Source organism: Oncorhynchus masou, chromosome 18, assembly GCF_036934945.1.
Source record: "Oncorhynchus masou masou isolate Uvic2021 chromosome 18, UVic_Omas_1.1, whole genome shotgun sequence".
Lineage (NCBI taxonomy): Eukaryota > Metazoa > Chordata > Actinopteri > Salmoniformes > Salmonidae > Oncorhynchus > Oncorhynchus masou.
Genome location: NC_088229.1, coordinates 39,591,436 through 39,608,993, shown reverse-complemented (window position 1 = coordinate 39,608,993; position 17,558 = coordinate 39,591,436). Strand labels below are relative to the sequence as shown.

The 17,558-nt window shown below is 43.5% G+C and overlaps 1 protein-coding gene across 3 annotated transcripts in view; it reads right to left on the bottom strand.

The window, feature by feature from the left end:
- LOC135504566 (helicase ARIP4-like) overlaps window positions 1-17,558 on the bottom strand; it is a 65,518-nt gene that overhangs the window by 27,655 nt on the left and 20,305 nt on the right. For 2 of the 3 annotated variants that reach the window (XM_064923271.1, XM_064923272.1), the window contains exon 2: window positions 11,121-11,278. In XM_064923271.1, coding sequence (XP_064779343.1) covers window positions 11,121-11,220 — 100 coding nt within the window. In that variant the 5' untranslated portion in view covers window positions 11,221-11,278. Of the gene's footprint in view, window positions 1-2,146; window positions 2,517-11,120; window positions 11,279-17,558 lie in introns of those variants that run through there. The other variant, XM_064923273.1, reaches the window with a different exon arrangement.

Below are 17,558 nucleotides of genomic sequence, written 5' to 3'. Positions count from 1 at the left end.
AACGTTTCTCATCTTCCTATGAGCCAGTTGCTATTAAATGAATGTTTTCCGACAGAAAACCTGCGGCTAGGATAGGATTCTAGGCAAATCTGGGCTGGCTCCTCTGTTCCAAGATCGTCAGGAAAAGTCGGAAGTGGAGGGGGCTGTGGCGCCATTATCCTAGTGGTGCTTGTGGAAGGGTGGGCAGGCTCTGCACTCGTCGCTGCTGGGCTTGGCGGTGGCCTCGGGCAGTTTGGTGCTGCTGCTCATTGCTCTCCTTTCCTTTGGCTTGGTTTGGGTGCTTGACGAAGCCAATTTCTGATATCCATCTTGGCAGTGGCAGATTAGCTGGTTCGAGCTAGCTAAATAAGCTAAGGCAAATACCCCTAATGTTTTTTACAGGTAGCTAAGAAGCTAACTAAACACCGTAGTGATGGGTCGTGAGGCAGAGTTGAGTGAAGCAGCTTCAACGGTAAACTTGACCCGCCCTTATAAATCAAAATCAAATTTTACAAGCTGAGGCGCATCACGTTATTCACTTAGCATATCACAGATCAGAAGTGTTTTTCCTCACTTTAATGGAAACCCAAATTAAATCACACCTAACCACCCCAGTGACTTTCCATAGCCCCCCTACACACCACAGCACGCTCTGCCCATTGCACCAACTGGGTCACCCAATCATTTGAACATTTTGGACATTAGACCAGTGGAAATCTGTCCTTTGGTCTGATGAGTCCAAATTTGAGATTTTTGGTTCCAACCGCAGTGTCTTTGTGAGACACAGAGTGAGTGAACGGATGATGTCCGCATGTGTGGTTCCCACCGTGAAGCATGGAGGAGGTGTGATGGTGCTATTTATTCAAGGTGAAACAGTAAATTTATTCAAGGAATGCTTAACCAGCATGGCTACCACAGCATTCCGCAGCAACATCCCATCTGTTTTGCGCTTAGTGGGACTATCATTTGCTTTTCAACAGGACAATGACCCAACACACCTCCAGGCCGTTTAAGGGCTATTTGACCAAGGAGGAGAGTGATGAGTGCTGTATCAGATGACCTGGCCTCCACAATCACCTAACCTCAACCCAAATGAGATGGTTTGGGATGAGTTGGACTGCAGAGTGAAGGAAAAGCAGCCAACAAGTGCTCAGCATATGTGGGAACTCCTTCAAGACTGTTGGAAAAAGCATTCCAGGAGAAGCTGGTTGAGAGAATGCCAAGCCTGTACAAAGCTGTCAACAAGGCAAAGGGTGGCTACTTTAAAGAATCGCAAATATATTTTGATTTGTTTAACACGTTTTTGGTTACTACATGATTCCATATATGTTATTTCACTGTTTATGTCTTTGCTATTATTCTACGACATAGAAAAAGAAAAACCCTGGAATGAGTAGGCGTCTCCAAACTTTTGACTGGTACTGTATATTTTTCAGTCAGGGATTTATCCCATTTTCGTTTAAAATGTTCATACCCTAATGGAAAATTCCCCCATGACCATCTAGAGGTGGCCCCACTGGGATCACAACACAACTGTCCATCCAATCAACTACCAAAACCAGAGGAATGGACAGAAAGAAGAGGATAACGAGACCGAACCACAGGCTACCAGTAATCCCAATCGTATAGAAACAACGTGGCCACATCCCTGTATGATGTGGGCTGTCATGTATAAAAACATGGTTGTTGTAGTTGACCATGTGTTGCTCCTAATGCTGCACCCAGCCAGACTACTACCAGTTTAATCTAACACCAATCCTCCCACTTGTTTAGGTTACCATAGAAACAGTCAATCAAATAGCCCCCAGATCAAACAAACGAAGTGCTCCCCAACAGGGAACAATATGAGAGTGAAAAGAAAGAGAATGAAAGGCTAGCGGGTGTCAAACTAATGCATAAGTAGGGAGCGTTACACAACGCTGGTGCGCACACTTACAAAACAACTCGAATTCACAGACAGTAACCACAATGTAAAAACACCCTTGTTAAATCATCACCATTTCTCACTCACAACAAATAATCCATTCACACCTCTTTTTCCGGGTCATCATTTATTCATTCGAAGTGTCCTCCTCAGACATCACCCCGACTTGCTGCGGTCATAAGGGTCAGTCACGCTCGCACAGAGAAGGGTCAGTGTGGCAGCGGGGTTCAGGGGATCGCCTACCTGTAAAGGTCTCCGACTCTTCCAGCAGCAGCATGCTTCGTCTCCGTGAGGGGTGTGAGGGGTGTCCAGAGAACGTGTAGTGGGCGTGCAGTTTGCCCCTCTCTGAGTAGTCTCCCTCTCCGTTCTCCTGCTCTGATGGTGAGGAAATAGGTGGTCTGAGTCCAAGTACTGCTGTCTGCTCCCGAACTCACTAACACACTTCCTCTAGTTGAAAAAGTCCGCCTCAAAGCTGTAAGGCAGAACCGATCTTCTTGTTTACCTTTGTCTCTGTCGCTATCTGTTTATCTGATGAGATGTTTTTCCTACTGACTTACAGACTGACTTACTGAACCTGTGAGCGGCTGGCAATGTGAGTTGTGAGTCAGGCTCACAGCAATCAGGAAACTACTAAAAACTCCTTACATAAGCAGTCATGCTGGAGCCGGGCCCCTAGTGGGGGGTGGGGGTGGGGGTGTGTCTATGCACACATATATAGACTATTGAAGGTTGGAAAGAAAGTCCAAAAGATGCTCAAGCATAGAGAAACTCTCAAAGACTAAGTGGAAAACATAAAACGTATACCAAAACCTGACAATATGATAAAACCTCTCCACTGCCATTCAGCTCTTGCTCGAGCCAGACTCCCCCTTACTCAGAATGTAGATACTTACCCATCATCTCTGTATGAACGATGATATACTCCTACTCTGGAATGGGTTTCATGTCTGTCCTCTTGTCAAGCCAGAGTATCCGTGTCAGCTCGACTCTGCCTCTGCCATGCTGCCCCAGTCTCACAAAGAATAGAGAGCATGGTTCTGTAACCAGGGCCACCGCCACAAAGGACAGAAGGCTATTGGGACCATTATAAAACGATGAGGCGCTGAAAGCAGCCCGGCCCTGCCTGCCAGTCACAAACCCCCCTTCCACCGGTAGTGTCAGTATGTCGTCAGCAGACACCTCCCCCTTAGCAAGGCTGCCTTAGGTAACAGAGGTAAGAGAGTTCATTCAGACAGGGGGAACGAGGGAATAAGGAAGGAAAAGGGGAAGTTCAAAACAATGCAGCGGACTTCAATCACGGGACCCTTTCAAACACACAAACCCATCCAGCTTACCCAGATCAATTTCCAACACACACACACACACACACACACACGTGGAGGCTGCAAACAGTAACCCACATCTTTACACTCCAGTCCCCACCTTGTGGAAGAAAGAGCTAGAAACAAGAGAGGAAGGAGGAGAGGAAAGAAAAGGTAGAACCAGCCCTGTGAAGGTTGCTAGCTTGATAATATATCACCCAAAAACTATCTTTTGTTATTTTCATATGATGTGGGCTGGTGACATCTTTCATCTTGAAAGTCCAATATCTTGAAAACTTGACCGCTGACATGCAAAACATGTTGGGACTGTATCAACAGTGGACTAATGACAAAAAAAATACCCAAACATTGTTTTTGAGTGTATTTCCTCACGTCCCAAAGAGTAGCAACACTAACACACATTTCCATAGACACGCCTTGACTTTGCGCAAGTCTTTTAGCTCACATTTCCCTCTGTTTACACAATCAGTCTCAGCAAATGAAAGGGAGGCATGGACTGAGTAATTGACACTTATAAACAACATTTCAATCCAAGTCAGAATGTACCCGTTGAGTGACATAGCAAAAGGAAAGCAGGGACAAAACAATGTGCTGGATTTGTTTACTGCTGTACAAAACAGACTTCCCTACTATTTCCTCCCAACAGACACATTAAAGAACCACACACACACACGTGTGTAACAGGGCTCTAATGTGGGACCATTTTGGATTGCATTTGCACCTCAATATTTTGCTCTACAACCTGGATGTTTCATATAGGAGCACGAGATAATAATAGTAACGATTCGACTTCAGTGCTTTAGAGATTTTTGTTGTTGTTGCGCACAGTCATTAGCATCATGGTTGTGCCATTACTACAGCGACAACGGCTTGTTTCTAACACAAACAGTTCAAAAGAGATGACCCGTATTACAGACGCAACATTTGTTCTTTCTACGGCAGATTGGCTGGCCATATTACATTTTTTCCGAAATGGGCCATTTGTTTACGCCTTGTTCAGTCACGTTAGCTAGCTAGTTAACGACCTGGTAACTTTGCTCGGAGGCCACATCGGAACGTTTGGGGGCACAGGAAGAAAGGAAAAGGGATAGCTTCTTCAGGAGATCAATGATCATAGCAATGAATGAATAACAGATGTCTCGCATGTCTTCACCTACTAATGATGTTCTTAAATAGACTTAACATTTTTATGGAAGATTGTGCTTTTCACTATGTAGAAACCTAATAGTACACAAACGACTGGTATTTGCGTCAACATATATATATTTACAGGGTCACATACTAGTTTCGAGAGCACAACATGTGCCTCAGAAGTAGCTATAGCACCAATTAGGATATTCCTCAATCGATTAAAACAATATTTTCTGGTGCTGCTAAATGTTATGTCGTCCTCCTAACTTTTATAAATTGGGAGAACCACTGCTACCAATGACAATGTTTAATATAGAGCCCTGATGACAAGTGCAAAACATTGAGCACACGCACATAAAACAGCCATATTTATTGATGGGGAGCAGCTATTTCGTGACAGTGACAGCGTGACACAGCCTTTGTAGTACCTGCCCTGCCAGTCTGTGTCTCCAGTCCCCCATCCCTCCTGTTTCCATCTGCTCACCCAGTATCCAGGGCTCTCACACACACACACACCAAAAACAGGAGCTGCTGCTGGGCCGAGGAACCAGCTCTGGGTGTGCTTTCTGCAATTATGAAAAGCCCAACTAGTGCTTGTGAAAGAGTCTTTTGGGGCGTTTAAATGAAACAAATCTGCCACCGAATAATGCAGAGGACTTACACGCGTGTGCGCTTGTCTGAACAATTTGCACATCCATGGCCTCACAATATATAAACACCTTGTACAGAGCCTCCACCTGGTCTCGTCAACAGGATATTTTCAGCTGCTCTCAGCCACCCTCGACTATTTGTTTCAAAGTCAAATGTTTAACCAATGGCTCCTGTTGTTCACTGGACTGTGGTGCATCTGCTGCAGCTCCGTGCTGCTCCACGGGAACCAGGGGGTGGGGATGCCTGTACACTCTGCTCGTTTGCTCCTCTCCCTCCATGCCTGCAAGCCTGTCCCCCTGCTTCACACAGCCAGTCACTCTATACTTTGTTTCTGGCAAACCTTTTGTGTCTGTCTGACCTCCGCTGCCACCCTACCTGTACATTTCCACTGCCTCAACGTGTGGCTGTTGGTGTTGTTTTGAACGGTATGTCTCAGCTGGGTGAGTAGGTAGTGAAACAAATTTAAAACTATGGATCTGGGCCCGGGCCTGGTTGCATAAAACATTCTGGGGGACTGGGTTCAGGGTACACAGACAGGGAAGGAGGGCCACAGCACAGGGGGAAATGGGCACACCTCACAGAGCTGAGCACTCACACCAACACAAGGGAACTAAAAGGCAGACGGGGAGAGGGATGGGAGCAAAGAAAGAGGAGAGAAGTTTGAACGGAACTTCCCGTGGGAGCGTTGTGAAGGTATCGTAGCAAAAGGGTTGGTCAGGAAGACAAAACAGGTATACAGAGAGAGGGAGAAAAACAAGTATGCTCACGGCTTTGAGAAAGAGAAAGGGGGAGAGAGACAGAGAGAGAGAGCGTCCAGGCTCTGGTTGTTATGGCGACAGTAACAGCACAGAGAGCGGGTGGCATGGGTGACGGTGCTCTGTGACTATTACCCGAGAGAGAGAGGAGAGGAAGGAGGGAGAAAGAGCACAAAATACACTTCAGAGCCCAGATTAAATATGCTCATTCAAGTAACATAGGAGAACGAACAGTTAATTGGCCAGCATGCATGAGTCAAATGCTAACATAGACTGTTGCTGCCCCAATTATGACAAAAACATGCACTAAGCTCCCTCTCTCTCTCCATGTGTGTGTGTGTGTGCGCAGTGTTGGCACAAAAAGAACATAACAGGAAATCTGTCACGTCAGTTACATGGCCCCAAAAGACACCATGTTCTCTGTGATGCTCCACCTTCCATGGTCTAAGATAGATATCATCAACACATGTTGGACTGCTTGTAAGTGGTGTACTTGTAAGTGGTGTACTTGTAAGTGGTGTACTTGTAAGCGACGCTTTGCTTTTTTTTTGACACCACACCAAAAAGCAAGTTCTGCAGGCTCTCGTTTTGTCTAATCTTCATTATTCTCCAGTCATGTGGTCCAGTGCGGCAAGGAAAGACCTAGTTAAGCTACAGCTGGCCCAGAACAGAGTGGCATGTCTTGTTCTTCATTGTAATCAGAGGGCTGATGTAAATTCTATGCATGCCAGTCTCTCTTGGATAAGAGTTGAAGAGAGACTGACTGTGTTACTTTTTATAAGAAACATGAACGTGTTAAATCCCAAATTATTTGCGTAGTCAACTTACACACAGCTCTGACACACACACACACACACACACACACACACACACACACTTACCCCAACAGACATGCCACCAGGGGTCTTTTCACAGTCCAAAAATACAGAACAATTTCAAGAAAGCATACAGTATTATTTAGAGCCATTATTGCATGGAACGACCTTCCATCTTATATTGCTCAAATAAGCAGCAAAGAAACAGATAAAGCAACACCTCGCGACACAACGCCTCTCCCCTATTTCACCTAGATCATTTGTGTGCATGTATTGATATGTAGGCTGTGTGTGCCTTCAATAACAAATCTTCTGTTTTTCTGTCCAATTCTGAGCTATTCTTGTCTATTAATGTTGAGTATTGTGTCATGTTTCATGTTCTGTGTGGACCCCAGGAAGAGTAGCTGCTGCTTTTGCAACAGCTAATAGTTATCCTAATAAAATAACAAATGCCAAGGATGGTGTGGAATTGTATTTGACTTGATGGGAAAAATAGGCCCAATTCCCAGGCTCATACAACTACAGGTGAATGGCAACATGATAGTTGATACATATATCATGTGGCTCAGAATACTATTTTGAGAGCGTTTTCATGTTTAGTTAAAGAAAGAGACTGTGCCGACCTGAGGGTACATGATATGTTATGAACGAGGTCAAGAACCTTGCTCTGCAGCTTGGAGACCTTTACGGTATACCAGTGATTTTTCCAGGAAATGTTTTAAACGTTTAAACACAAGCAATTCTGTTTTCAAAATGGCTCCAATCACTTTTTAAGGTGTGTCCTGAAAGTGTATTTCTGCACCACGCTGACTGGAAGCCACAATAAAACTACTCGACCTAATCATGTTTTAGGGTTCGAAAGTTCTGGTTAACTTTCCCAAAATTCCGATTGGAAGATTCCCAGCATCAAGAAGGAATAAGCAGGAAATCTGGAATCATCCAACCAGGATTTCAGAAAAAACAGAAGGAATTTGGGGAATGTAAGTAGAATTACACAACCCTAAGCACGTTAAATGCCACGTTGTCGTGTTGAAGCTGATGGATCAGTGCAGCACCTGCTTGCGGCTATATGGATAGATATCTGGTAACCAAAAGACAGGAATAGGAAGAAATTAGACAGATATAGAAATAGTATGGAGGTGGCAGAGGGAGGAAGTGATCCTCACTTCCCCGGGCCTGCCGTTGGTACTAGTGACCTTAATCCTACAGCAATATGTTAATATCCAGACAGGCCGGGGCATAGAGCACAGACGGGGAGTAGGATTACGTAATGTGTACATATGTCTGACTTATGTGTGTGTGTGTGTGTGTCAGAGTAAGTAGGAGTGTGAGAGTGCACAAGTCCTGACACTGAGCAGAGTTAAAGTACAGTAGCTAGCCTACATGTTGAGTAGTAATGCATATTTTTTCTTTTTTTAATAGTTACTTATTGGGATATAATTTTTGCGCTAGTTGGGTGGTACCTGCACCGAACCTCCAGTATATTCCCTTCATAGATTGTTCTCGGTCTTCCTTTTTTTTTTTTTTAAATAGGGAGCCAATTTGTTTTCAGCCCTTTTAATTTCCCTGACTGATCAAAACTCGTTCTCTCATGTTCTCGTCTCTCTGCAGCAGAAATATGGTAAGCGATAGGTTTACTACATCGAATCGCAATAAAATCACTGTAACAAATGGCAATGCACATCGTATCGGCACCTAAGTATCGTATCGTGAGGTCCCTGGAAATTCCCAGTCCTAATATTGAGGGTAATCCCTTTTCCTGACTGTGAACCAACTATTTCTATAACAAAACATGACAAAGAACCGAACACACAGACAAACTCTATTATTAAACCCAACTCTGATGCTTAAGGTCGCTGTGCATGTGTGAGCGCCCGCGTGCTGCAGTAGAGCTGTACGGCTGAATGAGGCATTGTTGCGCAGACACAAAGAGAACCGGAGGAGGCGAGGGGAAGAGGGCTGTCTCTCATAACGCAGTGTCACAGTGACATAGACAAAAACGGCTGTGTGAATGTCACCACAACCCAGGGAGTGAGCAGCACAGAGAGGGTAGGAGAGGGAAATAACTGCCCAGAGTGGGTGAAATTGCGCTTTGGTGATGAAATTCAACTTACTGATGTTTAAAATGCATTTTAAACAAGACAAATATGATTATTCACGTTCTGAAACTTTAAGTGGGGACTTTCTACCATTGCATTACCAGTATATCCAAAAAGTCCGATTTCGTAACCTAATACATGTGATAATAAGCACCGAGCTCTGTTGACAGAGCAGTGCAGCTTTCTCGCAGCAACTTTTACGATTGGACATGTTGAGCCTGTAAAGTAGCTTTTATTCTCGCACAGCATCCAGCCAAGCTGACGCGATGCTGAGCAATTTTCCTTCATTTGAACTACTTTTTCTCTCTGGACTCCATTGATTTAGTCACCTGAATTTTAGCCATCATACAAGGGTAAAAACTCCAATAACATTTGAACGGATTATGACAAAGACATGAGGTTTGGACCATTGGTTTTTTACCCATTGGTCAAAATATGAATGTTTCATTGGACACCCTACCCTCTCTCTCATAGGTATGAGCACGGCTAATTCGTTAAGAGAATATGCGAATGTAGACGTTAGTCTAAGGCTTTTCCTGAATTAAATAAACGTGACATTGCTACATACAGCGCATTCAGACCCCTTGCCCTTTTCCACATTGTTACGTGACAGTTACAGTTACGTTACAGCCTTATTCGAAAATGGATTAAATGACATTTTCCCTCATCAATTTACAACCAAAAACAGGTTTTTGGAAATAAAAAAAATCAGAAATGCTTTATTTACATAAGTATTCAGACCCTTTGCTATGAGACTCGAAATTGAGCTCAGGTGCATCCTGTTTCCATTGATCATCCTTGAGATGCTTCTACAACTTCATTAGAGTCCAACTGTGGTATATTCAATTGATTGGACATGATTTGGAAAGGCACACACCTGACTATATAAGGTCCCACAGTTGACAGTGCATGTCAGAGCAAAAACCAAGCCATGAGGTTGAAGGAATTGTCCATAGAGCTCCGAGACAGGATTCTGTTCAGGCACCGTTCTAGGGAAAGGTACCAAAACATTAGTGCAGCAGTGAAGGTCCAACACCACAGTGGTCTCCATTCTTAAATGGAAGAAGTCATGTCCAAATCAATTGAATTTACCACAGGTGGACTCCAATCAAGTTCTAGAAACATCTCAAGGATGATCAATGGAAACATGATGCACCTGAGCTCAATTTCGAGTATCATAGCAGTGTCTGAATACTTATGAAAACAAGGTAATTATTTTAATTTTATTTTTTTAAATACATTTGCCAAAAATTCTAAACCTGTTTTCACTTTGTCATTATGGGTTATTGTGTGTAGATATATTTGTATTTATTTAATCCATTGTAGACTAAGGCTGTAACGTAACAAAACGTGGAAAAGGCCAAGGGGTCCGACTACTTTCCGAATGCACTGTAGCTTGTAAAACTGGGAATTTGTTAATTTGATATTCACATTTGTTTTATTACCTATTGAACTGCCTCATTCAAGACACAAGTGTGTCCCGAAGTTGGAGGATTTATAGATCCCCTCGTCACTTTCTGGGAGTCACCCTCTGAGTTTCGTTAGCAACACGTGCCAACGGTGGGCCCTCCGAGTGAGTTGGTAGGGGCGAGGGAGGGGGGGGGTGAGTTTTTTGGGGATGCACTGTTGGGGATGCACTGTTGGGGATGCACTGTTTCGCTACAAGGACTCAGTCTGGTGAAGATCGGAAGATGCAAGGCTAGAGCCCACTACGTTTCGTCAAACCAACCAGGGTGGTTTTGTTGATTACAAGCACAAAGCACTGTTGTTGACAGGCTTCAGTTCAGTTGGCATTTCTTTATTCAAGCCAAGGCAGTTAGTAGCAAGCAGTGATCCAATCGCTTTTTAATTTGTTTTGTGCAATGCCTCTCGGGCAGACTGATAGCCTTGTAATTACCAGATTGCTGCTGCGCTAAGGGAGCGCACCAAATAGCCAAAAAGGCTATTTTGGGCTATCGTAACTAGCTTCTTTACATGGATTTGATGCAGTCAAGTCAGCCACTACCAGATGGTAAGACAACTTATGAAACAGTAACACGTTTGCCTAATCCCCCCCCGACCCCTCCTGAAGCAGAACAGAGTTCAGACAGGATTCATCTCATGTAAAGTCATGCTACCAAAGACTACCCCGAACATCTGTGTAAATGCTGCCAGGTACAGACAATAAGAAAGGGGAACACACAGATGCACACCACTGAGAAGATATGACTGTAGGTTTTCAAACCACTTTCATGACATCAGTTCAATATCACTCCTGCACCTCCCCAATGACAAGTATTTTCTTCCCATTAAAACCTGTTGTATAGGCATCTTAGTTGACGCTTTACATGCCCAACATAATATCATTGGACCGTAGCCCACGGAATCACATCATCTCTACTCATGGAATTTCTTTATACAACATTTAAATCAGGATGCGTGTGTGTCTTTCAGTTTCCACCTACCGGGGACGTCATCTTCATCATCGCCATCATTCTCATCCTCCTCCTCACTGTTGAGGCAGTGGGGCTCCATGTGTCTCCCCGAGGTCTCCTCGTCAGACATGGTGTCCCCTCAGTCACGCCGGGGGCATTACCTAGGCATCCTCACACACACAGGCCATCTGCAACACACATACACACACTTATTTGGACACTGCTTTGGCATAAAAATGTAGCCTACACAGTTATTTAATTTTTGTTCTGTCTTGCAGTGCAAAAAAAATAAAAAATAAGTAATTGAACACACACACACACACACACACACTACATTGACAATCTCACAGAGCGACAACTGACAACATACAGAATTGCCAATGCATAACTCAAAGCTGTCTAGCAATACCATTGAAACTAGAGCCCGACCGATGCATCATTTCACTGGTACTATCTGCCGATAACCGATATTCAATAAAAGGATAAAAAATGGAATCTCATGCCACCTGAAAACTTTTTGTCACAATGTAAGAAATCCACATTTGAAGCATACAGTGGCTTGCGAAAGTATTCACCCCCTTGGCGTTTTTCCTATTTTGTTGCCTTACAACCTGGAATTAAAATGGCTTTTTTGGGGGAGTTTGTATCATTTGATTTACACAACATGCCTACCACTTTGAAGATGCAAAATATTTTTTTGTGTGAAAAACTAGAAATATCACAAAAAAACAGAACTTGAGCGTGCATAACTATTCACCCCCCCAAAGTCAATACTTTGTAGAGCCACCTTTTGCAGCAATTACAGCTGCAAGTCTCTTGGGGTATGTCTCTATAAGCTTGGCACATCTAGCCACCGGGGTTCCGCTGGTGTATCTTTAAGTCATACCACAGATTCTCAACTGGATTGAGGTCTGGGCTTTGACTAGGCCATTCCAAGAGACTTAAATGTTTCCCCTTAAGAAGTTAAGTCTAGGGTGCAGTATTCGGAAGTTTGGATGAATGAGGTGTAATGAACATACTATTCGCCGTCTTAAATTTGATAGTTTATTTATATTAGGGTACCTGACAATTGATTATAAACGTTGTTTGACTTGTTTGGATGAAGTCTCGGGATTCATTTGTATGCATTTTGAAAGAGGGAAACCGGTGGATTACTGAGTCAAGCGCGCCAACTAAACTGACTTTTTTGGGATATAAAGAAGGACTTCTATCGCTATTTCTGACTTTCGTGATGCCTCTGCTTGGTTGGAAAATGTATGTAATGCTTTTGTACGTGCGGCGCTATCCTCAGATAAACCACTCAAGTGTTGCTTTAGCAGTATGCTTGGGGTCATTTGTCCCGCTGGAAGGTGAACCTCCGTCCCAGTCTCAAATCTCTCCCTCAAGTATTTCCATGTATTTAGCGCCATCCATCATTCCTTCAATTCTGACCAGTTCCCCAGTCCCTGCCAATGAAAAACATCCCCACAGCATGATGCTGGGATGATGTTCTCGGGGTGAAGTGGTGTTGGATTTGCACCAGACATAGCGTTTTCCTTGATGGCCAAAAAGCTCAATTTTATTCTCATCTGACCAGAGTACCTTCTTCCATATGTTTGGGGAGTCTCCCACATACCTTTTGGTGAACACCAAATGTGTTTGCTTATTTTTTTTCTTTAAGCAATTACTTTTTTATGGCCTCTCTTCTGTAAAGCCCAACTCTGTGGAGTGTATGGCTTAAAGTGGTCCTATGGACAGACACTCCAATCGTCGCTCTGATGCGTTGCAGCTCCTTCAGGGTTATCTTTGGTCTCTTTGTTGCCTCTCTGATTAATGCCCTCCTAGCCTGGTCTGTGAGTTTTGGTGGGCAGCCCTCGCTTGACAAGTTTGTTGTGCCATATTCTTTCCATTTTTTAATAATGGATTTAATGGTGCTCCGTGGGGTGTTCAAAGTTTTTGATCTTTTTTATAACCCAACCCTGATCTGTACTTCTCCATAACTTTGTCCCTGACCAGTTTGGAGAGCTCCTTTTGTCTTCATGGTGCCACTTGCTTGGTGGTGCCCCTTAGTGGTGCAGCCTCCAGTATTTATGCTGCAGTAGTTTGTGTCGGGGGGCTAGGGTCAGTTTGTTTTATCTGGGGTACTTCTCCTGTCCTATCCGGTGTCCTGTGTGAATTTAAGTATGCTCTCTCTACTTCTCACTTTCTCTCTTTCTTTCTCTCTCTCGGAGGACCTGAGCCCTAGGACCATGCCTCAGGACTACCTAACATGATGACTCCTTGCTGTCCTCAGTCCACCTGGCCGTGCTGCTGCTCCAGTTAACTGTTCTGCCTGTGATTATTATTATTTGACCATGCTGGTCATATATGAACATCTGAACATCTTGGCCATGTTCTGTTATAATCTCCACCTGGCACAGCCAGAGGAGAACTGGCCACCCCTCCTAGCCTGGTTCCTCTAGGTTTCTTCCTAGGTTTTGGCCTTTCTATGGAGTTTTTCCTAGCCTCCGTGCTTCTACACCTGCGTTGCTTGCAGTTTGGGGATTTAGGCTGGGTTTCTGCACTTTTGAGATATCAGCTGATGTACGAAGGGCTATATAAATAAATTAATACTATAAATAAATATTTTCCACCATAATTTGCAAATAAATTCATTAAAAATCCTACAATGTGATTTTCTGGATTTTTTTTCTTCTCATTTTGTCTGTCATAGTTCAAGTGTACCTATGATGAAAATTACAGGCGTCTCATCTTTTTAAGTGGGAGAACTTGCACAATTGGTGGCTGACTAAATACTTTTTTTGCCCCAACTGTATGCATGCACCACTTTTCCATTTTTGTAAAGAAAATTGAAACTTTATTTTTTTCATTTCACTTCATCAATTTGGCTTATTTTGTGTATGTTCTTTACATGAAATCCAAATAAAAATCCATTTAAATTACAGGTTGTAATGCAACAAAATAGGAAAACCGCCAAGGGGGGTGAATACTTTTGCAAGGCACTGTATTTCTTGGAAAATTGCTTGTGTATTGGCAATTTGAGAATTTGTGGAAAAATTACACTTCCATTTCCCCCACTGTAAAACAGTATATCGGCAGATATATTGGTATCTGTAAGTTGTTCCCACCCAAAAAAATAGAATTGGACCCAGTGCTTGACTTTGGCAGGAGAGCTCACCGGAACGGAGTACCGGCACATCAAATTTTCTACTGATCGAGTTCCTGGACCTCTCATAATATTTATCTCAAAAGTATTGTGCAGTTACTGCACCAAAATATAAAACAGTACCAGCATCCAAAATGAGTACCGGCACCTATTTTAGACCAAGTCAAGCACTGATCGGACCCCCACCAAAAAACCTATAGACCGGGCTCTACATAAAACATTGACTTCATTATCACACATGCCTATATCAACAACCAAACATCTCCTCCCATCTTCAATGTTTCCAATACAACAGTCACTGAGGATTCCCTGGGTTTCATCAGGGTAACATGGTGGACTTTCCAAGAGGGTGGATCAGAAGGTGCAGAGGATCATCATCATTCATACCCCAACCCTGTTCTCTTTATTTTTTCTCCATCTCCCCCCCTTCTCTCCTCCAACACCTCTTCGCATCCTCCATCTTTCCCTCTCTCATTCCACCCCCTTTTCTCTCACCAGGGGTTCGGAGGACCCTCCGGTGATCAGCCACCCCCACTCTCCTCTGAACTTAATCTCCAGCACCACTGATTCCTCCTGATTCTAATTTCCCCCTCTTCAGTCTCAGTACTACCAGTCTCTCTGGCTGCCTCCTTGCTGCTTACATAATTTAATTTGCTGTTTTTAAGAATTAAGCCTTCAGATAGCTCTTTGTTGACTGTTGCTGGGTGTTATCATCCACTATCAGCACCGGCCTGTACCATAGCTGCCCTAAGCTCTCTCCTGGCCTCTTACACTAAGTCTGAATTTGTCCTGCTAGGTGACCTATACTGGGACTCCTTAAATCTCTCTGATTATTATCAGTCCCACAATAATCCTGATAGGCATCAGTCCGGTGTTTTCTGTAATGACCTTAGTGATCACTGTTTCTTGACTGGCTTTTGTTCAGGCAAAATGAGAAATAAGTGCACTCAGGCTATCTGGAAGGCCAAAGTGTGTTACTTTAAGGAGCAGTTCTCTCTCTTGTGGGTCTAACGCCAAGAAGCTCTGGAAAATGTTGAAAGACCTGTAGAATAAACCCTCCTCCTCACAGCTGCCCATATCCCTTAATGTTGATGATTTGTTGTTATTGACAAGGAGCGTATGGCTGAGCTCTTTAATTAACACTTCATTAAGTCAGGATAACAGACACAGACATGCCTCCTTGCCAGCAACATTTCCTCAACTCCCAGCCCTTCTAATGCAACTAACCCTGATGCTCCTCCCTCTTTCCCCCTTCCCTGCTCCACAGTTTCTTCCTGCTGGTGGTCACTGATTCTGAGGTGCTAAAAGAGCTACTTAAACTTGGCCCTCCAAAAATAGCTAGGTCAGATAGTTTAGTTTAGGGATGTACGATATATCGGTGTTGGCCAATATTAACTAAAAACGTAACACAGAACTAAAGCAGAAAAATACTAAGTCAACAACGAAACAAGTTGAAGTCGAACAGTCATCATTTGAAAGAGCAAGAACATTTCAGCGAGAACTCACAGGCGAAAAACATTAAACGCCAAGATAATGGAATTCGTTGCCCTTGACAATCAACCGTTTTCTGTCGTGGATGATGTTCGCTTTTGCCGCTTTTGGTCGAGCACAGGTACACTCTACCAAGTAGACTGTATTTTTCAGATGTTGCCCTACCGGAGTTACACAGTGTTGTTGAAACGCACATCCATGAGCTACATGCTATGGGTGTCACTGCATTTAGCTTCATGACTGATATTTGGACCAGTGATGTCAGCCCCATGAGCATGCAGAGTCTGACAGCACAGTGGGTCGCTGAGTATTTCGTACTGAGGAAAGCTCGATTGCACGCTCAGGAATGTGCTGGTTCTCATACCGCTGCTGCCATTTCAATGACATTTGAGAACATGTTTGAAACATGAACACACTCCTAGCTCCATTCGAGCAACTGACTGGAGAAATAAGCTACATCAACTGCGTTTGCAGCAGATGTGATACCCTCTGTCATGGCTAGGGTTGAACATTTGGGGGAATATTCAGAGGTGGAAACTTTCCGTGGGAATTAACAGAAACATATGCAAATTAACAGTAATACCATTTAAAATGTTGATGTTTTTTGCATTGTATATATTTGCCATATATGGAGATATGATTAGGTAAAAGGTTTCTGTTTCTAAGTAGACAATTGCAAATTATTAAATCCTTCCAATAGAAAAAAATGTAGTTACAAATTGAACTTTAATTAAATGAGTTCTCTTCACATGGAATGATTTCACTGAACAACAACAGGGAATATTGAATAATCCCCAATGATCCATCGCATTTCAGAACTGCAGTTTCCTCTGCTTGGAGCAACAGTGAAGAGGGCAGGACAGTACAGGTTTCTTCTCTTACATCTGCAAGCAGAGTCTGAACATCAGACAGGATGGCATTGTCCCCCTCTATGTGCAATGGCTACTGCTATAGGTTTCAGGAGTTTCAGGCTGCTTACCATTCTCTCCCAAAATACATCATCCAGGAGGATCTTTTTGATGGCGCTGTCCATATCAGGAGACTGTGATATGGCCATTTCTTGGAGACTCCTTCCCCTCCATGAGACTGTCAAACATGATGACAACACCATCCCAACAGGTGTTGCTGGGGCAGCTTCAATGTGGTGCTCTTATTCTTCTCACTTTGCTTGGTGAGGTAGATTGCTACTATAACTTGATGACCCATCACATACCTAACCATTTCCTTGGCTCTCTTGTAGAGTATATCCATTGCTTTCAGTGACATGATGTCCTTGAGGAGCAGATTCAATGCATGAGCAGCACAGCCAATGGGTGTGATGTGAGGGTAGGACTTCTCCACTTTAGACCAAGCAGCCTTCATGTTCGCAGCATTGTCTGTCACCAGTGCAAATACATTCTGTGGTCCAAGGTCATTGATGACTGCAGCTCATCTGCAATGTAGAGACCGGTGTGTCTGTTGTCCCTTGTGTCTGTGCTCTTGTAGAATACTGGTTGAGGGGTGGAGATGATGTAGTTAATTATTCCTTGCCCACAAACAGTCGACCAACCATCAGAGATGATTGCAATACAGTCTGCTTTCTCTATGATTTGCTGGAAATTCACATATGATTTGGCACAGTATTTGCAAATTTACACAGCTTTTCCTTCTGCATTAGCTGCAGTAAAATGTCTCCACACATCAGATAGTGCCCGTGGAATTTTCCTATAAAGATCAGAAGAAAATGAGTAAAACAAATACAATTCCATGTACAGATAAATAGTTAAGCAGTTAGATGAAACAACTCCTTTGTAAGGGGCGGCAGGTAGCCTAGTCGTTAGTGTTGGACTAGT